The sequence below is a fragment of the Danio aesculapii genome, chromosome 3, assembly GCF_903798145.1.
Source record: "Danio aesculapii chromosome 3, fDanAes4.1, whole genome shotgun sequence".
Classification (NCBI taxonomy): domain Eukaryota; kingdom Metazoa; phylum Chordata; class Actinopteri; order Cypriniformes; family Danionidae; genus Danio; species Danio aesculapii.
In genome coordinates, this window is record NC_079437.1 from 50,570,966 (window position 1) to 50,593,563 (window position 22,598).

At 35.5% G+C, this 22,598-nt stretch overlaps 1 protein-coding gene across 1 annotated transcript in view; it reads left to right on the forward strand.

Moving 5' to 3' along the window:
- Positions 1–22,598, forward strand: part of LOC130220583 (dynamin-2) — a 66,124-nt gene that overhangs the window by 37,578 nt on the left and 5,948 nt on the right. The window contains exons 2-9 of the mRNA XM_056452815.1: positions 1,202–1,275; positions 10,443–10,592; positions 10,684–10,887; positions 12,188–12,286; positions 15,744–15,904; positions 18,105–18,247; positions 18,324–18,459; positions 19,253–19,320. Of these exons, the coding sequence (XP_056308790.1) occupies positions 1,202–1,275; positions 10,443–10,592; positions 10,684–10,887; positions 12,188–12,286; positions 15,744–15,904; positions 18,105–18,247; positions 18,324–18,459; positions 19,253–19,320 (1,035 nt within the window). The remainder of the gene's footprint in view (positions 1–1,201; positions 1,276–10,442; positions 10,593–10,683; positions 10,888–12,187; positions 12,287–15,743; positions 15,905–18,104; positions 18,248–18,323; positions 18,460–19,252; positions 19,321–22,598) is intronic.

Sequence of the window (22,598 nt, forward strand, 5' to 3'; positions counted from 1 at the left end):
TTAGGTAACGTGACGTGCAAATAATACTTTTTAGTATATGTAATAAGGAAATTATGAATTAAATTCCAGTAGACCTGTTATAACATCTAACAGTATTTCTGACAATTTTCTTTATAATTTAAGTACTATCACGATACTATTTGGTATCGTGATACTTCAGCTGGTATAGTATCGCAAGATTAACTAATGGTATCGCGTTAACCCTAATTTATGTATTTAGCAGACACTTTTATCAAAAACGACTTACACCCGTGAACACACACCCGGCGAGGAGTTGGGGGTTCTTTGCCTTGCCCAAGGAAATCACCTAGGGATGAAACAATTATAGATTTTAGTTGTTTGATTATAGTTTGAGGAATAATCACAGTTATCATATGATTATTAGTGCGTCGCTCCCAATATGTGCACATAAGCCGCCTCCCTCCTTTAGAAATAATGAATTTGCACACGCAAAAGACGCCATATGTAAACGGCCCTTAGTTAATAGCCTCAGCCATAGTTAATCATGTGTGTGTGCACATTAACCTTGGTGTTTAAGCTTTTAACTTTAAACTAGCAAACAGTTGGCTCGAACCTGCAGCCTTTGGCTTACAAGTATATATCAGCCTTAAGAAACCACCACACACAAAAAAACACACATAATTTAAGTACAGAAAGGCTGTGTGTTCTCTGTGTGTGTAGAGTAGCTTTCCGATTGTAAGCACTGAAATCCTGATCCTCAATCCTCATTTTCTGAGACGCTACACAGCCTGTTTTGCCTGTTTTGTCCACTCTGCAGGTCACTGGATTGGTGAATATATTGGAGCATACGGGCTGAAATTTCCCAACTCTCGATCCCAGAAGCTTGATCCCAGAAGGTGTTTAGAATTCGCCACAGTGTTATTAAATGCACTCTGATTTGGCTGAGAGATACGACAGCGGCCTTTCATTTGCAAGCCTCTTAGGAAGCGCAGACCTTCAGAAGATGCTACCATGTTTTAATATTCATTGCTACAAGGGAGCAGATAACGTCTTGGGTTTGTGCGCGTGCCCCGATATGAATGCAAAGAAATGGCTCCTAAACATTCACCCTCTCGCTCATGAATAATTTGATCAGACTTTTCTAACCCTGAAAATTGATCTTGATTGCCATGATTGACCGAAGAGTGTTTGTCTCTCCTCCAGCTATACTCACTCGCTCTTTCTCTCTGTTTTTCTGCAGGGATTTCCTTCCGCGAGGCTCAGGCATCGTCACCCGCAGGCCTCTCATTCTGCAGCTAGTAAACAACAAAGCTGGTGAGTGTGTTAATGAGTATGATACAACTCTGCAGAGTCTTCCCAGGTATTTAATATGTATGCGGATGGCGGAAACCACATACTTTCATGCTTTTCATGCAGTCTAATTCATGCCTATAATGTTAATTGAGGAATTCAATGAGGTGTGACCAAAAGTCTTCAAGCGACACTGTTTGGTGTTACCTTGAAATGTGGTTAGCTTATTGCTTTTAATTGACAAAATACCTGTGTGACGTTTGCAGTTGTGCAGATATTCATACAGATGAAGTCAAAATTATTTGCCCTCCTGTGAATTATTGTTTTTTTTTTTTTATATATTTCCCAAATGATGTTTATCAGAGCACTGTATTTTTACTATAATTTCCTTTCCTCTGGTAAAAATTTGTTTTATTATGGCTAGAATAAAAGCAGTTTAAAAAAAATAATAATTTCAAGGTCAGTATTATTAGCCCCCTTAAACAATATATATTTTTGATTGTCTACAGAATAAACCATCATTATACAATGACTGACCTTATTACTCTAACTTGTCTAACTTAACTAGTTAAGCCTTTAAATGTCACTTTAAGCTGAAAAATAATATTATAAAATATTATGTAGTGTTATCATGGCAAAGATAAAAGAAATCAGTATTAGAAATGTTGAAAAAACTGCTCTACATTAAACAGAACTTGGGGAAGAAAATTATACAGCGGGCTAATAATTCTGACTTTAACTGTAAATAACCTATAAAAAATGGGAAAATGGCTTTAAATTTTGAATATCAGGGCAATTTAATCGCAGTAAAATTACATAATAGTATCATGTATAATGCCAACATACACCATCTAAATAATACATTTAATTTAATTTAATTTTTAAAAATTCTTTATTTTCAGGTTTAATTTCTCTGCATTTTGTTAGAATGCTTGTATCAATGCTCATCGACTAGCTTGCGCATTCACAGAGATGAAAGTTCAAAATAGTTCATTATTCTTCTCTGTGACTATTCTGTCATCTACACATATAATGTACTAATCTAGGCATGAAGCAAAGTCCACTCAGATAACATCATTTCAATGTAGTATACTTGTTTCTGCTGCTTCAATAGTGATACTGCACTGTCATGGCAACACTGTTTGAATTACTCTCAACTCATTCTCTCTCTCATTCTCTCTCTCATTCTCTCTCTCATTCTCTCTCTCATTCTCTCATTCATTCTCTCATTCATTCTCTCTCTCTCTCTCTCTCTCTCTCTCTCTCTCTCATTCTCTCTCATTCATTCTTTCATTCTCTCATTCTCTCTCTCTCTCCCTCTCTCTCTCTCTCTCTCTCTCTCTCTCTACATATATATGTATATATTTATTTATTTATTTCATTATTAAATCCACTTTAATTCGTCATAGTTAATTAATCATAAAGGCATCTCAACACTGCGTTTCTACACGGAACAAAATTGCTGCAACTAAACAAAGTTATGCCAACTGTGCGCTAGTTTAAAGTTCCAAGCTTGTACACTGAGGCTAAAACGCAAACACACTGAAATAACTATGGCTGAGGCTATTAACTAAGGCCGTTCACATGTTGTGCAAATTTATTTCTTTTCCTGCGGGTATATTGGGAGTGACATGCACATGGTGCACATACAGTGCAACACGCTCAGACTGTAATTGTACAACAAGCAAAATTTATAATCCTTGCATCAAAAAAAAAAAAAATTATTAAATGAAAAAAAAAAAAAAAAAAAAAAAAAAAAAAAAAAAAAAAAATATATATATATATATATATATATATATATATATATATATATATATATATGTATATATATATATGTATATATATATGTATGTATATATATGTGTATCAAAAATATATATATAGAAATATTAATATTTATATATTAATATTGCACTGTCATGAAAACACTGTTTAAATTACTCTCAACTCATTCTCTCTCTCTCTCTCTCTCTCTCTCTCTCTCTCTCTCTCTCTCTCTCTCTCTCTCTCTGTCTCTCTCCCTCTCTCTCTCTCTCTCTCTCTCTCTCTCTCTGTATATATATATATATATATATATATATATATATATATATATATATATGTATATATATATATATGTATATGTATATGTATATATATATTTTTTTTAAGGAAAGAAAGCATTTTCAGTTTCGATTTCAAAGTGCATCTAGAGGTTTAGGTTTAGTCCCGATGGAATTTAATGTGTCCCTTTCCATTTGGATGGCAAAATGTGATATTTTTAACTATTGTATAGTAAAATAGCCAATATGATTTGATTCATATTATTCACATTTTTGAAATATAACATAGTACATAATAATAAAATAATCTGAACATTATTGGCTCAATTTGCATTTCATACTATAAAATGTAAACTGCACTAAGAAAATTGCAGAACAGCTCAGGAGATGAAAATGCCAGCCACTGAAAACAACTTGAACCTCACACATTCTGTAGTCTATTTGATAAAGTTGAGCTATTTATTCACAATGGCATGCAGATTATGCATATTTTAATAGTTTAATATTCACAGACAACCATCCTTATCTAGTCTACAGTCCAACTTTGGATCTATTATCACGTCCCCTCATTCATTTTTATTTTTATGACTTGAATTTTGTGATTCAAGTCCACAATTTCAGCTTTGTTGAGATCATATGGCCTGCATCTGCAATCCACTTTAAAACAACCAAAAAAAAAAACATTGAGATTTTTGCTGCTAGTGGCAAAATAACACACTTCAGCTTAAATAATGTCTGCTTATTCAGTTTCCATACATGACTCCGCTTTCCACAGAAAATGCCCCTTCTTCAATTTACATTTCAACCACTTTAAAACCAATTATCGTTGATATTGTTTTCAGCATGATAATGCTGTAATGTGCAAGAACAGGAAAGCGCAGATGGAGAATTAATACTGACAGAAAGGCATTACCGAGCAGATCATCTTCCAAATGAGTGCAATTGACCGTAAAGATGAACATAACAAAGCTGAACTGATACTTTCTGCTCGTGTCTGCACAATAAGAGTAAATCAGTTATGACTGGGAAATACAAAAAGTAGCTTTTGTTTACAGCCAGTTTAATTTTGAATTATTAGTAGAACTTAATGATGTCTGTTAATGGTTCTCGAATGTCTGCAGTCTTTCACTGTTATGGACACAATATTAGACTGAAAAACATCAATTTGTGACCAATAAGATGTTTTAAGCCTACCAACTTTCAAAGAAATCTCAAACACATTGACTTGAAAACACTCACACAACCAGTCAATCAGAGTTGATTCAGTTGTTTCCATAAAAAAGCTAATAAAATTTATACGCAAAACTGGAATGTCAAATAAAAGACGTTCGATCAAAGCAGCGTTTCCATCCAACGAATCAAAGTGAACAAAATCGTCACTTCTTGATTAACTGGCGCCAAATATCAAAGCTGCGTAAATCTTTTCTTCATTTAATAAATGACCTGCGCCTCAGAAGACAATGTTGACACACAATGAATGAATGTTTCAGCATAAGACGCGAAACACGGATGCTCTTGAAAGTTCTGGAGATAATTAATAATAGAATAGCACTGATTATGAAATGGTAAAGGCGTTTTAGAAAGACCAAAACAACATTTCAGACGTTTCACAATTTGGTCAGCCTGCTGGTTTGTCCATTCACACACATTTTTATCATCACATGATCTCTTATAACAAAATCACATGACCTTTTTTAATGCGCATACTGGATGGAATTTGTTCGATAAAAGTGTTTCCATCATAGTTTATGCAAAAAATTTTTATCGAATAAAAAGTTTAACTACTCGTTTTTTATTTGCATTTCCAAAATTTTAAATAGATATATGGAAACATAGCTACGGACTTACAAAGCCAAATCAACCAGTTTAACCCATTGTGTAAACACAAGTTTTTATGGTTTGTGTGAAGTAAACACTGTTTGACCCTAAATTCACAGTAAATTACTGACTAATAATTGCATTAATTTCACATTAAGGTACTTTATTTATATTCACAGCACATTCCTATGACGTAGTTAGATTATTTTCACAGTAAGTCACTGTGTTTTAACATTTATATTACTGGTTAACTTTTTAAGAATTATTTACTATAATATTCATGACATATAAAAACATGTATGAATTTCGTTCGAGTTATTTTGAAGATGTTGGTAATCAAGTTGTTTTGGGGGCTGCGAAAATGTTATGTAAATATTTGTAAATATCAGATGCAGATTCTGAGAAAAAAAGCTAAATAAGTTTTAAGCCAGTTATTTCTATCTTTTAGTGTACTGTGTCAGTAGTAGGCATGGGACGATAACCGTTTTTTAAGGATTTAAATTATTTAGCCTGACATGTTTACTGCTCCAAAATATTTTAAACGTTTCTCAAATTAAATATATTGTGTTCAAAGGGGGAAAAAAAAAAGTTAGTTTTTTTACCCAGAGACTTAAGGAATATATTTTAGAGCAGTAATCACAATACCGTGAGATTTTTATCCAAGGTTATCATACCGTCAGAATTTTATACTGGCCCATGCCTAGTCAGTAGGGTAGTGTTTCCCAACCCTGATCATCTGTTATCTGATCCATTCATTTCAGCGTTTGGAGTCTCTTCTAATGTTCTGATGAGTTGATTTAGGTGTGTTTGATTAGGAAGATGTTGAAATTGTGTACTGTTGGTGTGCCTTAAGGAACAGGGTTTGGAAACACAGTAGTAGGGAATAAAAATTAAAAAAGTGATTTAAAGAGCACCTATGATTAAAATCAACGTTTTTCAGCAGTTTAGACAGAACTGTGTATGTATAGTGTGTGTGTTCAATGTCATATTGAAGTGATATAAACACGAGTCTTTTTTTTTTTTTTTTCTGACTAGGGGTGCTCAAAACCAATTAATGGTATCAGTTAAATGATAAAAAAAAAATATATATATATATATATATATATATATATATATATATATATATATATATTTATTTATTTATACTTTTAAAGTTTGACTGCATAAGGGGCCGATCACAGTGAACTTGCTTTTTGCATTGAGATGGGCATCTTTTGAATGGTTTACTAACGGGGTGTTTGCGGGGTCTTAAAAAGTATTAAAAGTTGATAAATCATTCATCAGAAAATAAAGGCCCTTCAAAGGTATTAAAAAGTCTTAACCCTGTTTTTACAAGGACTTAAATTTTGTTCAAGCATTGTCCAAAGTGTTTGACTCCAAAAAAGCATAAATATATATATTTTCCTCGATTGGTTCAGGCCGGGTGCGTCTGGCCAAGCTCCTCTGTCCAGGTGATGTCAAGTAATTTGCAACAAACGAGGGAAGATGATGTGACGCTCTCCACATGTAGCAAAACCATAGAGCAAGCCTATTCAATTGGCGGCATGTGAGGCAATTTGTTCCGGCCCTCCAAATATTGTGACCAAGACATCAAAAATAAATTTAGTTCAGACGAAAAATGGCTGCTATAGTTATGAAGTGACTGTTCAATACAGCACGAGCTGCAGTTGCAGATTGCACAGAGCGTGAGTGACCTGAAATTAAGCGAGTGAGTGGCGTGAGCAGCCGAAAACATTTGGATACTTAAGCTTAAAGGCTTCTCAATGCTGCATCTCAGTTGCACAGAACGAAACTGCTGCAACTAAACAAAGTTTGGCTACCTGTGCGCTAGTTTAAAGGGCACCTTTGGTGAAAAATCTACTTTTCAAGCTGTTTGGACAGAAATGTGTGTAAGTATAGTGTATAAACTGTCATATTGGGATGAAATAAACACACCCAGTCCTTTTTTTTTTTCAAATTTAACAACATAAAAACGGTGGACCAATTGGAGCTGTTTTCAGATTGACCGCAACTTTACGTAGGAGTGCGGCAATAGTGATTGACAGCTGTGCGCATTAACATGTCCGGTAGTCACGTGTATAATCATATCATCAAGAGAGGACGAGCGCTAAGCAGCCGGGAATAAAAGATATGTTCAGTTCGCTAGGATCATTAATCATCATCAAACGTGATCAAGAGTGAGTTTTACAAGTTAAAATTTTTTTAAAACAGAGCATGTGTGTAATGAATTACAGGGATTCACTTCAGCTTTACTTAATCAGCAAAGCCGCATGTCAGAACAATTATAAAGGAAGACGCTTCAATCGCGGTTTGTGGATGTTAGATCGGGTTTATTTTGTACATTAATATAAGAGATATCCATACAGCAGTGGATATTACCAGTATAATGTCACATATGCATGCAAAACGAGTGCAAAGCTTAACGCGCTGTCTCTCTCTCTCTCTCTCTCTCTCTCTCTCTCTCTCTCTCTCTCTCTTTCTGTGTGTGTGTGTGTCTGCGTGTCTGAGCTATATGTGTGTGTGTATGTCTATTTGTGTGTGTGTGTGTGTGTGTGTGTGTGTGTGTGTGTGTGTGTGTGTGTGTGTGTGTGTGTGTGTGTATGTGTCTGCGCTATGTGTTTGTGTCCTTGCTGTGTGTGTGCGTGAACTTTGTAATGACATTGTGTGTGACTCATTGTTGCAAATCCACAAAAAAATGCATCAAATACTGATTGTTAAAGTTCTTACTGTAGTATTTGTAGTACACTGGATTAATCATAACAGCAGGCTGTTCACATCTCGCGTCTTTTCTGTGCGAAAGTTCATTATTTCCAATGTAAGAATATATGCCAATATGCGTGCGCAAGTGGAGCAATGTGCTCACACCTTTCAGACGCACCAAGTAGAAAACATCTCATGTCGTATCGATGAGAGTTGTGCATGGCTTTCAGTGCAATATTAACAAAAGATACAATAGACGAATTATTACAAATTATTAAAATGATTATGTATGAACGAATGTTAGAGGTACACGATTAATCGAAAAAAAGATTACAATCACGATTCGACCCACTAGACGATCTTAATCCAGCATTTCTACAATTCTGCCAATCATATTTTCAAGTTCAGGAGAGAAGCATAGGCGACCACACAAGTCTTCACATTGTTTTTCATTCATTGCTCAGCAACGTGTACACCTCCAAATGGTGTTGAAAGTGTCACATACTGTATTTATAAGGTATAATTTACCCAAAAATGTAATTTCTGTCTTCACGTATTGATGTGTTCGCGGCCGCGAAATCACATGTGACGTGAGCTGACCATGAGCTGTTACCACCACAGAGAGGAAAGGCGCACACCTGTGAACGATGTCTACTTTAGTGAACAGATCTTGCATAGGCTGTGAATAACAGGTAAAGTTGTAAATAGCCTTCAGTTTGTGGCACAGAGCAATCGTTTGGGAGTTAGACGGGAAGTGTGAACAGCACTTAGCAGTGAAAATGAAACCGAAAGCCCGCACTCATCATTTAATTAATCATATTGCATTTTAGAGTTATGATTAAGACAAGCATTTGATATGTTTTTTCTTTCATAGCAAACACAGTGCATGAGAAATAATGTTTAACAGTGTCAGTATAACTACTCTAGCCTATATAATGTTGTATATAATGCAAGAGGGAATCTGATAATGACGAATGTCTCATTTTACCAGTGAATAAAATGGTTTAATAATGTTGTCAATGACAGATTGCAAGCTCATGTCTCAAACATAATAATTCAACATCAGAATTATGAATAGATGTATTCTGATGTCACTTTACTGTGCATTAAGGACCAGGACAAATGTAAAGTCTGTTCAAGTCCACCATTCAAAGTCTATTCAGAATTTTGCATCGTAACCAACAGTAGGCCTACACATAATATTATAATTATTTTGTTTTATGTTTGAGAATTAACAATAATAATAACCTACTTATATTAAACTTTATTTTACATATAAAGAATCGTGAGAAAAATGTGATCTTTATTTTAAGACAAAAAATCGTGATTCTTATTTTAGGCAGAATCGTGCAGCTCTAATGAACGTAGATGATAACAACAGTTCATTTAAATACTTACCTTATATAAAAGTTTATTAAATTTACATCAGACATGATAACCGTGAAACCATTATTATTCTTCAGACTATATAATCGTTCAATCAAAATCTATAATTGTTGCATCCAGTTGTTTTGCAGTTCAAAAGAAGAAGCCTTCTTGAGCAATGTACTGCTTTTGTTGTGCTTTGAAATACAATATTTTAATGTTTGTAAAAAATAAAAAAAGCCACATTGTACAATCCAGTGATGTTATGTAGTTTCAAAATGCAATATATTACATTTTAATGTAGAAAAATACAACAGTGGGTTTCTTAAGGAGCAAAAAACATGACGTAAGAGTGCGGTTTTCCCTGCCTACCGAATTGATTGACAGTGACCATAGTTCTATAGTAACATGTATACACATGTCCACAAAACATTTTTTAAAATTAAAATATTTGTTACAAATTTCTTTTTTTTTTTATTTATTTATTTTTTTTTTTTTTATAAGTTTAGAACGTTTTTAAAACAGAGCATGTTTGTTATGTTTGCTATGTAGTTCTTAAGTGCTATAGTCACCATGGCCGCATGGTCAGTAAATGCTAATATGTGTGCGTGTGTACTGCTCATGGCCTTTATGTGAGACTCACCATTTCAGAAAGGCTTGAATAAACTCCACCACAAATAAAGCAAACAAACCTACTTGGTATTTTTGACTAATGAGCTGTATTTCAGCTTCATTCAAGTCTGTCTCTATCACTGACGGCTGTTTATCTGACTTTACGCATAATGAGAAGCTGACGCGCTTGTGGGAACGGTGGGCATGGAGAAGCAGCTCATTTGCATTTAAAACCACAGGCTACAAAAACAGCTACAACTTATTCAAACACCAAAATGAGCAGATTCTGGAGGCTATAATAAATTATGGGTATTTTGAGCTGAAACTTTACAGATACATTCTGGAGACACCAAAGGCTTATCTTAAATCTTGTAAAAGGGCTAAAATAGGTGCCCTTTAAAACAATTTTTAACTGGTGAGAAAGTTAGTGTTCTAATAATTTTGGCCACTACTAAATATATTTTAATGTTGATGTTTTCCCCCGTTTTAGTTGTAAATAACCAGTACATTTTATCAGTATGTAAATGAAAATGGTTTAGGCTTTAAATGAAAACACCACTTTAAGATAAATCCAACCTTCATGTCTCATTTGCCTTGATGCTGAAATGTCACCCATATCACCCTAATCCGTGCTCTCCATCTTTCTGTGTGCAGAATATGCAGAGTTCCTACACTGCAAAGGTAGGAAGTTCGTGGACTTTGATGAAGTCCGGCAGGAGATTGAAGCAGAAACCGACAGGATTACAGGCTCCAATAAGGGCATCTCTCCTATCCCCATCAACCTGAGAGTCTACTCTCCTAACGGTAATGCAAAACGAGACCCTGGAAGAGCGCAGTTTCCCGCAGTCAGTCTGCCATTGGTGAAATGTCACTCTCCTCTGTCTATGCTCAACAGTATTGAATCTGACGCTCATCGATTTGCCCGGGATGACGAAGGTGGCAGTGGGCGACCAGCCGCCTGACATCGAGCACCAGATTCGGGACATGATAATGCAGTTTATCACCAGGGAGAGCTGTCTGATCCTTGCCGTCACCCCCGCTAATATGGACTTGGCCAATTCGGATGCCCTCAAGGTGGCGAAAGAGGTGGACCCTCAAGGTGAGGGCATTCACAAGTCAAATAATGAGAGGAGGTGGATAGAGTTCAGGAAAACCTGAAAAAATATAGACCATGTAGTAAACCATGTGTGCTGTAATCCGCTTGTTAAGTGTGACGTCACACAAAGTGGCTTCCGGGTCCAAGCGATATATCAAACTGTATTCGTGAGACTCATTAGATGGTAATAATCAACGTTTACAAAGCGATGTCATACTTTCGAAAATCACGATTGCATTATATACATCCATGCCTAATACCCGATGGCCAGAAAGTGATAAATTTTTTACAAATTGTTCAAATTTTGGTATTTGTGATGCAGCAAGTCCAGAGACTGATTTTATATAAAATGCACTTTAATGTGTGATATGACTGAAAAGTGGTCATAAACGAATATTTTCTCAATTCAAATGAGTAGCAATGCGGAACTGTATTCCATATGTCACCAATACATCACGACTTAACAAGCGGATAGGGAAGAAAAGGCCATGATACTTAAATAAAAAATGTAAAAATTTCAAATAACAAACTTAAGCACAATACATTTTTTAATTAATTACTGTTATTGTATTATTATTATTATTATTATTATTATTATTATTATGTCATCGCAGCGTGTTTGTGTGCTCACAATCATGTTTGTGCTTGAGTTTGGAATATACTGTAGTAATGTAATTCGCTCGAGCTGCATTTGTGCACTCGCCTTTTTGTCCCATAATTAATTGACACTGTATGGATAATTACATAAAAAATTATATGTATGAATTATATGTATAATTATCACAAAAACTAAGACTGTAATTATTTAAAAAATGTTCTTTAAAGTGTTAAATGAAATAGAAGTTAAACAAAATATACAAAAATCTGAAATGACATAATTAATTATAAGAAAAATATATAAATAAAACATAAATATCAAAAATCAAGCCAAAATAATAATAATAGTGTTTTAAAAAACACAAAAAATTTCTTAAAATTAAACAAAAATGAAAACATAAAAGCAAGTATATAGCCTATAAAATGAAAAAAAAAAATTATATTTCAATAAATAAATAAATAGTAAAAAAAAATCACAAATGAATCATTCAAACATTGTATTTAATATGAAATAATTAAATACATTTATTTAACTATTTATTTCATATTAAATTAATTGTTTGGATGATTCATTTGTGATTTAACCTGTATTTACAATTTTTTTTAGATGTATTTTTTTTATAAAATAATTTTTTTTGAGAGAAATGTGTGAATCCTCTGTATTGAGCAGAAGGACTGATAATATGTTTTTTGCTGTGTTTAACAGGACTGCGTACCATTGGTGTGATCACTAAACTGGATTTAATGGATGAGGGTACAGACGCCCGGGATATCCTGGAAAATAAACTTTTACCACTTCGAAGAGGTTTGTACTTTGTACACATTCACATTTAGTTGGTTCAAAATACACTAAATACAATAATAGTGGATAGTATTTTTACAATTAAAAGTTTGAATGTATTTTAAAAAGTTTTTGATTCCCGTGATGAAAAAAAATCAGAATTTTCAGTATTACTCCAGTCTTCGGTGTCGCATGATTCTGCAGGAATTTTAATATAGTGATTACGAAATGTTTCTAATTCTTGGCAGCTTTGAAAACGTGTTTTATGATTAACAGTGGTGTAAAGTAACAAATTACAAATACTCAAACTACTGTAATTGAGTAGTTTTTTTCTTAGGAATTGTAATTTACCAAGTACTTTTATAAATGTGTACTTTTACCTTATCTTGAGTACATTTTTAGTGTAGTATTGGTACTTTTACTCCACTGCTTCAACCTGCTTCAACCTACTTTATTTTTTCTTTTCTATGGGGATTAGAAAATTAAGTCCTATGATTCCTGTCCAATCAAATCACACATAGAAGTAAATGGGTAAATTCCATCATTATGAACTACCTCAAGACATGGGCAATTTATAATTGTACTAATTGTCAGAAGCATTAAAAGTGTCTAAGAAGATGTCCAAAATCTTTACATGCAATGACCCAGAGACTGTTGATGATCGAATGATGACCGAAATGGCCTTAAACACCCAGCAGGCACAAGACGTCAATATGACGTCAGATTGATGTTGTACCCCAACGTCGTAGGGACATTGCATTTTGCTTGGAAATGAAAATCAGGTTGACGTCAGAACTCAACATCAGGCCGTCAACAATGTCCAACCTAAAAAAAAAAACAAATATCGTTGTCTAATAATGTTACAGCTTGATGATGTGTGAACGTTACCACTATGACATCTATCAGATGTTGAATTTTGGTTGCCATACCTGATGAATAAAATGTCAGTGTTTGACGTCAATATGACGTTGGTTTAAGATGTTGGCTCGACGTTGGATTTTAGTCACTTTCCAACACAACCTAAAATCAACCAAATATCAACTTTATTTAATGTCGTTATTGGACATTAAAATAACATTGTCCTTAGACGCTGGCTAGACATTGAATTTTGGTCACCCGACATCACAACTTGAATCTAACCTCATATTATTGTCTTATGACGTTGTGTGCCTGCTGGTTAATAACTAAATGCACTACAGAATGTTATGTTTACACACATTCACAAATTACATGTAAATACATCAGCTTTTTACAGTGCAAAACTTACTACTTTTGAATACTTTTGAAAGGGCTACTTTTTACTCACACTTCGAGTAATTTCCACCACTTTATTAATTTACTTACTTTATTAATTAATTACTTTAAATTTTATCAATTACTTTTTCCTGCACTGAATTATGTTTTAACTAAGGCTGAACAATATATCAACTGAGCACCGATATTGCAATGTGTGTATCCACAATAGTCACATCACAGGATTGGATTATTTATTAAAGATTAAAAGAAAGAGATATTATTTTTAAATTGTATGAAATTATTCATACAGTGATGACCATGTTATTTTATGCTTGATTTTCAATATTTCTATTTGAATACTCTTAGACCCCCCACCCCTCCCCTCAAAAAAAGCATAACACACTGTTTATTTAACTTATTTTTGTTTTTATATATGCCCGAATTTTTTTAGATTACATGCAGATTTCTGCATAGAAAAACACTTGGTCACTACAGTCAATCTAAATTCATGAAGTCTTTCCGAATAGAGCTATTTAAATCCTCCAGCAAAATGATAGTCATATCACAGTTTATATCAAAGCAAAACAAAATATCGCAATGTCAGATTTTTCCAATATCATCCGGCCTTAGTTTTAACTGTGATTTTGTTTTGGTTTATTGTATCCTCACCAGAGTTGGGTGTAACGCGTTTCTCAGTAACGCGTTACTGTATAATAATTACAGTTTTAGGGAAAACAGTAATGTAATAAATTACATTTTGAATTTTTGTAATTTGAATACAGTTACTAAAATCTGTGTAATTGTGTTACTTACATTACATTATTATAGATTTTAAAAGTAAAACAATGCTTCTTTTAAATCACATTTTCTGCTGCAACGCAAGTTGATAAGCATACGCTTTTAAATTCCTGGAGAACGCAAGCTGAAATGGCTGCTGATGATAGTGGTTGCTTTAAGTGGAAATAAAGACATTATTTTGATTTCATTGAGCGTAAAAACAAAACACATTGCTGTAAAATTCAGTCTATGTCCAGTCTAAAGAACTTTCAACTGCTTTTAAACTGACCAGAAACTTGTTCAAGCACTTGAATAGAAAGAATACTAGGACAATACTCATCACAAAAAACACGGCAGCCCAACTCCGCCTAAACAGGCTAAATTGGATTTTTTTGTGCAGGATCGGGAGTGAAGGTACCTTCTGAATGTGAAGAGAAGTGTAGCTGCTTATGGGGCCCTTCACAGATCGCGTCTTTTGCCTGCGCAAGTTCGTTAATTCATATGGAGGCGTGCGTCTTGCAAGCATATTGAGAGCGCATATTGTGCGCGCTCGCATTTAACTTGCGTACTCAGTTGAAAACCACGAGTCACGTGACAAGAACTGACTGTTCATACTTTGCATGAAATGTACACATTTCGGTTGACTAATTAACTCAGACAAAAACAGAACACCCAAACACTGCAGTGCTTTTTCATACTATGGATGTCAGTGTTTAAAGGTATCCAGTTTTCTACTAAATGTCTATTATTGTGTTCAAAAAAAAAAAAAACAGGTTTGGAACAAGTGAATGATAATAAAACTTTAAGTATTGGGCGAAGTCTTTAAGTCTTTTGAATATGTCAAGCTGCTGTGATCAACCCATTGTAATGTTTTTTTTTTAGTGAATTACTGAAATAGCTGCAGTTTATTTTGTACTTTTATAGGCATATTTTATGTGTTTTAAAAGTAACTTCAAAGTAAAGTAATTTATAATCTGACTACTTTTTACATGAAGTAATTAGTAATGTAATCAGATTACAATTTTCCAGTAGTAATCAGTAATTTGTAATCTATTACTTTTTTAAACTAACTTACCCAACACTGATCCACACTGAGTAAACATGTTTTTTTTTAATCTATCTGACTCAAATTGTAGTTAATATCATGAAACGCTTTAAATTTTAGGGAAAAAAATAGCATTACACAATTTCATGTGAATTGGTATGTAAACACATTTTCCCAGATGTTTGTTGACATACTTTTTTTTATTTCTTGTATGAACTTGTTTTGTTCAATTCCTTGTCTGTATTTTCACATTCTCTCTTGTTTCCTTGCTGCTGTAAGATGCAATTGATATTTTTGGTCTGTGATATCAGTTAAATCATGAGAAATAAACTGTACTGCACACATTTCTCCTATTGTATGATTTGAATGCCCTAAGCATCCACCACAGACATACACCATGTAATGTGACTTTCCCTGTCGTAGGTTATATTGGCGTAGTGAACCGGAGTCAGAAAGACATTGATGGCCGGAAGGACATTCGTGCTGCACTGGCAGCAGAAAGGAAGTTTTTCCTGTCCCACCCCAGTTACAGACATATGGCTGAAAGGATGGGAACGCCACACTTGCAGAAAGCCCTCAACCAGGTACAACCACATTATGACTGAAGCTGCTGTACTACTGTTTGTCACACTTGTCAATAGTTTAACTCTTATGGGCATTGCAGTCACTTTAAATTAGCTTTTTTATGTGCTTTTGTGTGTTGGTATCAATCAGGGTTGATCGATTATGGTAAAAATCGTATTCATGATTATTTAAAGTGATTATCAGTGGGCCATTTGAGATATGTAGTTTTTTTAGATTATCCCCTGTATATAAAGTTACTATTAAACCTATACCCTTTAAAGATTATGGAATTTCACAATTCCTAATACTGAAGCAGATTGGTAAATAACAAGCTAACAATGTTGAATACAGAAGATTATAAAAATAAAGATTAAACAAACTATGCTTTTAAACATCATCTCTGTAAGAATTAAACTTGATTTGTTTCTTAGTAAATCTACAAACTCAAAAGCATTTAGTGGTTTTGACCCTTTTTTAATTTGATTAAAAATGATAAAAACTGTCGGTAACAAGAATGTCGCTTTAAGAGCCGTGCTTTTGTGATTTTATGATTTCACTTTCACATGTCTTTTCATTCACAACTATATATATTTATATACACATACACATATTCGTTTATTGCATAACAAATGAGGGTTAATGTGAATAATCACCAACAACATGCTGATATCCACATCCATCAAAAAACACTTTCATTGTGTTATAATTTGCATTTATTTTTCCCTAATTATCCAAATGACTCCCATATGATTTGTTTAGCAATTAATTTGTTCCCAAACCCCTACTTAGTGTGATGCTAATCTGCGCTGATTATTCCGATGACCCAGTCTGTTGCAATTGGTCAACTGCGTTCAGCGCGAGACAGAGAGAAATGCCCACCACGGCTTATAAACATTGTTGAAGTAGCCAGAGTGCAGAGTATATGTGTGAGCCCAATGTTTAAGTGCATTAAACTGTTTGTGTGCTGCTGCTGACCGGCTGCTTCACATGCACACGCGTCAAGCAACTGAAGCAGAGCTTGAAGGTAAACAAACAGCGGTTTATTATAAGCATTTTATCGATATCGTTGACATTAAGAAGGAACTGAAACGTTATTTGACTAACATCCAGCAGCTAAATGTGTGTGGAAAAATATTCAAAGCCATTTATTTTCATAAACACTGCGGATGTGGTTGCATCTGAATGTTCTGATTGGCTGGAGCAAATGTCTCAAATTAGCGCAGTCTAAAGGCTGATTTATACTTTAGCATCAAGCAAATGCTATGGCGCGGCCTACGCGTGGACTCATAGCCCTCGCTGTGGCTGTCGGCGTCGCTGATGCGCACCTCTCAAAAAAATTTAACTACACGTCGCAACGACGCGTAACGCAAGCTCTGTGATTGGTCAGCTTGGTAGCGCTTACGAGTGTGGGCGGGACCGAGAGCCGCACGAGCCCAATGGAGCGATTCTTTACAAGTGTGGAGTCCCGTGAAGGAGCTCCAGATGAAAAGTTTTGTTTTGTGTTTACCTCATGGTTAAAGTTGTTGCACGTCCGCCGGTTCCTGCCTCAAAATGAGCATTCTTTTCTGCAATTTTCCTTCTGCGTTCACACAGAGCAGCATTCCAGCAAATTACCGGTAATGTTACAACTTCTCTTTACCGGAAAATTGCCACAACGAATTTACCTGTGTTTTCTAAAAGGGGCTGTTCACACATGATCCCTTTCAGGAAAATTGCTGGTAATGTTACGCAAAGGTCTGTATGCGTGAAAGGGGCTGGTGTCTTCAAGATCACTAAAATCTATAGGCAGGTGTGTTTGATTAGGGTTGGAGCTAAAATCTGCCAGATACCAACCCTTTAGGACCAAGTTTGCCCATCCCTGCATTTGATGGCGCTTAATGAGAAACCGGAAAACCCTGGTACACAAGGTGGCACTATGCAACTTTACACTTTTGACCCTCACTTTGAGCTGAACTTGTTGTTACCCTCTCGCTTTTTCCTTTTGTGTTCATCCTGTATGTTTTTCCGCTTCTGTTCATTACAGAGCACAAACGCCTGGTCATAACTTTGCAGAAAATGCAAATCTGTTTGATTTGCAATTCCTGCACATGTATGGATTTGCACAAATAGCTAGCCATTTCAGAAAATGTTTGCATAGAGTTGCAGAACTGAAGTTTCTAGTTCGCGCCTCTGTGGTTTTTTGTTTTATCACGTTCTCACTTCTTGTTTTTGTATTTTTAGCAACTGACCAACCACATTCGGGACACACTACCCGGCTTGCGGAGCAAACTCCAGTCTCAGCTTCTCTCTCTAGAAAAAGAAGTGGAAGAGTATAAGAACTTCCGCCCAGATGACCCTACGAGAAAGACGAAGGCCTTGCTGCAGTGAGTGACTATCATGACTAGCATTGCTAACTAAGTAATTCTAGCTGTTTCTAACTCCCGAGTCTCACTTTTTTAGGATGGTCCAGCAGTTCGGAGTTGACTTTGAGAAGTGCATTGAGGGATCTGGAGATCAGGTGGACACCGCAGAGCTTTCCGGAGGTGCCAGGATTAACCGAATCTTCCATGAGCGCTTCCCCTTTGAGCTGGTCAAGGTGCATACTTGTTTTGTCTGTTTGTGAATTCATAATGTTGATCTGATTCCGAGAAATGCAACCCTTGACAATGAACTAGACGGTTATTATTGTAAAGCACTTTTTTTCCTTTACAAAAATAAATAAATAAATAATAATGTAGGCTATACTACTGCTATGAGTCCAAGCTTTTGAATGCTTCATCTGTTATTTTGTGATGTCTGGAAGATATCTGCATGGGGGAAAAAACTATAGAAATTTATAATAAACATGTTTTTGAACCAGATAGTAAAATGTACAATGTGTACAACTCTTTGTTAATAAATGCTACAGAATACTGTAGAATAGTAAACTGATTAACTATAATAAATACTGTAACGTTAGTGTGAACTGGTGCATTGTGATGCAACTACAGTTGTGTTGTACCACAGCACATTATCTACAGTATGCTTGCAAAGAAAGTGTGTCTCACGCCTCTTTTTTTTTGTGAAAGTCCCGGCCGTTAGATCGCCCCCTTGGGGCTGGCTGCAGTACAAGTCATAAAGCCAGCCTCCTCCATGTTAATAAACGAGACTTCAGCCCAAATAAAATAATTCATTACACTTGCAAGTTTTGTTTTTAGATTGGTGAGACTCGAGGGTTTCGTGTACCTTTAAAACAGCTATTTACTGTATGTAACACATTATACCCAACTCTGGTCTGGATGTCTGGGAATAATACTTTGATCTTAAGATAACAAGTCACCACAAGTTGCCAGAAAGCCCCGGTATGTGACACACAGGTGCAGAAATGAGTTTCTGTCTTTCTCTTTCAGATCGTGTTTGATGAAAAGGAGCTCCGGAGAGAAATCAGTCACGCCATTAAGAACGTCCATGGTGTCAGGCAAGTGGTGTCCCACTTACTGTAGCTCTTGTCAACCCTGCAGGTCATACGACGGCTGGAAACCACAGCACTTTTATGTCCTGTGTTCACTCACTAATACTCCAGTCTTTCACTCCATTCACACACTTCCTTTCTCTCTTGTGTGTTATTGTAAGGCCATGCTTTCACAACACAACTACCAGATCACTGTACTGCCCACGCTACAAGTTGATCTTATCATACGTCTTGATTTAAGAAAAAAAATCTAATATTACATCTGTTGATTAGCGTTTTTCAGTATTTTCTGTATTTTTTTACTCAAATCAAAGTTTAAAGTAGTGCTGTCAAAAGGTTAATCACAATCAGGACTTAACATTAACACCCACCAAATGAGGGTAGATTTCAGCTGTAGCGGGTTAGACATTCACACCCACTAGCCACTTTGGCTGGTTGAAAATAGTTTTTAAACTGCCAGTGCTGACTCGTCAATCTTTGTATTTTAGTTTAGACCGTTTGTTAATATCTGTGCAAATGTGATCTTGGAATTGAGAAGCAGCACGCCTGACAAAAACTACTGTTCACGTGAGTAAAAGAAACCAGGTAAATACGTAATGAGATGATCAGGTGCACGGTGAAACACAACCTATCCTCACTCACTGATGAGGGTTTTAGTGTTGCGCGCACATCTGATGTACTGTGTGCGAGTTTTTAAAAAGCGTGCATGCTCCCGTTTCCTTTCGCGAAGAAACCTTGCCTGAAACCGAAACTGGTGCGATCAGTTCTCTTTAAAATAGACAGGGAAACAATGATGCTCGTGCGTCCTGCTGCTTTCAAGAGCTCGAGATTCTTTTGTAAGCAGCAGCGGTTTCACTTTCGCTTTAACCATTCTTTGAACAGATTATGGGTTTAACATCAACAGTGTGCATGCGATCAACTTTTCATTGTCGCACACGGAATGTTTTTCACATGCTTTCTTTTGCTTAGTTAATTTTAAATCAATTTTTTTATTAATTTTTAAAAAGATAATTTTGTTTTTATTAATTTTTTTTATGAACGAGGATGCATGTAGACCTAACACAAAATTTAAATCAAGTATTTTTAGCATGACAAAGTCAAATTTATGGATATAGAATATATATTCACAGCAACAAAATTGTGGCTAATGAAAACGGCAAGTGGCTGCTAACGTTCGACAACCACTAGCAACAGTGGCTGGTGATCTAAGAATTAATGTCAAGCCCTGATCACAATTAATCGCGTTCAAGAAAATGAAAGAAAATGTTGTATATATATTTGTGTGTTGTGTATTTGAACACGATATATGAGCAATATCACACGAGTAGTTGCGCGATATGGCTGTATATTAGCACTGGTGGGAGGCATGCTTTGCGTCCCACCAATGCTGATATACAGCCATATCGCGCAGCTACTTGTGTGATATTGCGTTTATACAACAGTTCGACAGTACAATCGTGTATATAAAAAGAAAATCAAACACGGAGAGTCTAAAACCCTTTTGTATTAGGAACCACTTCCGCCATTCATTCATCTGCAGCTGACGTCAGAACAGCAGAAGCCATTACTAATTCACCAACGTCACTTTAGAACTAGTATTTGAATGATTCTCTATAGTGTAATTTCTAAAGTGATGATAAAACAGCTGATTTTGCTCACATTTTAAGATTATAAGGCTGAACGTGACATGAGATGCCATCCGTCTACAGAGATGTCTCCCTACAGTCTATTACAGTCTACAGTATTTCTCTGTTGCCGTCGGTATTGTGATGGGTGCCAGGTGTCCCAGCGTTTACCCGGAGACTTTAAGGAATGGAAAAAAGCAGACAAACTATTTTGCTCTTCCTATTGGCCTTTTTGCATTTCTCAAAAGTGCTGTCGACTACATACATGCCAGTCAACGATAATGAGTAGGGAAAAGAGAAAGACCCTCAAACATCCGTCGCAAAATAAAGTGTTACATTATTGAAATAAAAGAATGATATAGTGGTAGAGCGACCATCACACACTTCTCCTCAGAGCTCGCCAAAACTGAACTGAGCTCCCATCAGGGGTGGGTGGATCGATCCTAATATTGATAGTATCGATACCAACGTTGGTATTGATATTGGATCGATAGTATCCTTCCGAGATCGATACTTAAAGAGCGGATATGTCTCTGAATACCCTGCTCCTTTTAAATCTAATATGCACCGTTGCTCCTCCCTGCTCTGCTGTTATTAGTTGTCCTTTCATCACGTGACTAAGCACAAGCACTTTTGGCTGTTCTGAGATAGCGGAGAGTAAGAGGAGCGCTGTTTGGAGTTATTTAACTGCAGTAAACGAAAATATTGCAAACTGTGATGTTTGTAGAAAGTCAATTCGATACTGTGGCAACACCACAAATCTACACAAACACATAAAAACAACACGAAAAAGAGAACGCCGAGCTGCAAAAAAGGAGAGAGGAGGAGGCAAATACTCCAGACAGACCCCCAGCACTGGCAGCCCTGAAACAGAGGTCACTGGCCGAGTCGTTTCGGAGAGGCAATGAATATCCAGGTAGCTAGCTACAGTGGTGGAATTAATATTTGAGTTATATAGGACATTCAGTATTAGTTAATGAAAAAAAAAAATTAATACTTGGTCATAGTTGAACTTGTTACTTGTTCATCATCAGGCTGATTAAATATAGCAAGCACATTAAAGCCCGCTATTTATATTAATTATTTTGGAATTTAAAAATATACAGTGGTGGCCAAAATGATTAGAACAGTATTTTTTCACCAGCTTTTTTCTTTTTAATCTTTTGCTGTAGCGTGTTAGTAGAAAATAAAAATAAAAAAACTTTTAAAAACACTTAAAAACATTTTTAAACTGGTGAGAATACAGGTGTTTTAATAATTCTGCCCACCACTGTATACCCTAAACTTAAAATATGAAAATGTCTGAATCCCTTTTGTGTTAACCATGAAAGGAACACTATAGGATTTATATTGTGGGCTGTACTTAATTAATAATAAAAAATGTTTTTATTTGGCTTGAAGGTGTTTAAAATTTGTCCTGGGTTTTAACATATACATTTAATTATAGCTGCTTTGACAGAATTCAACTCATAACTCATCACACACTGTTCTCCCCTTTAGAAAAGTACATATAAGTTCAAGTGCATGCTTTTTAAAGTATCGGTACCAATATCGGCGATACTGGCCCTGTATTTACTTGGTATCAGATCGATACCAAATTTTGCAATATCGCCCAGCCCTAGCTCCCATACATGCGTGCTTACATCTCAAAGGTAAAAC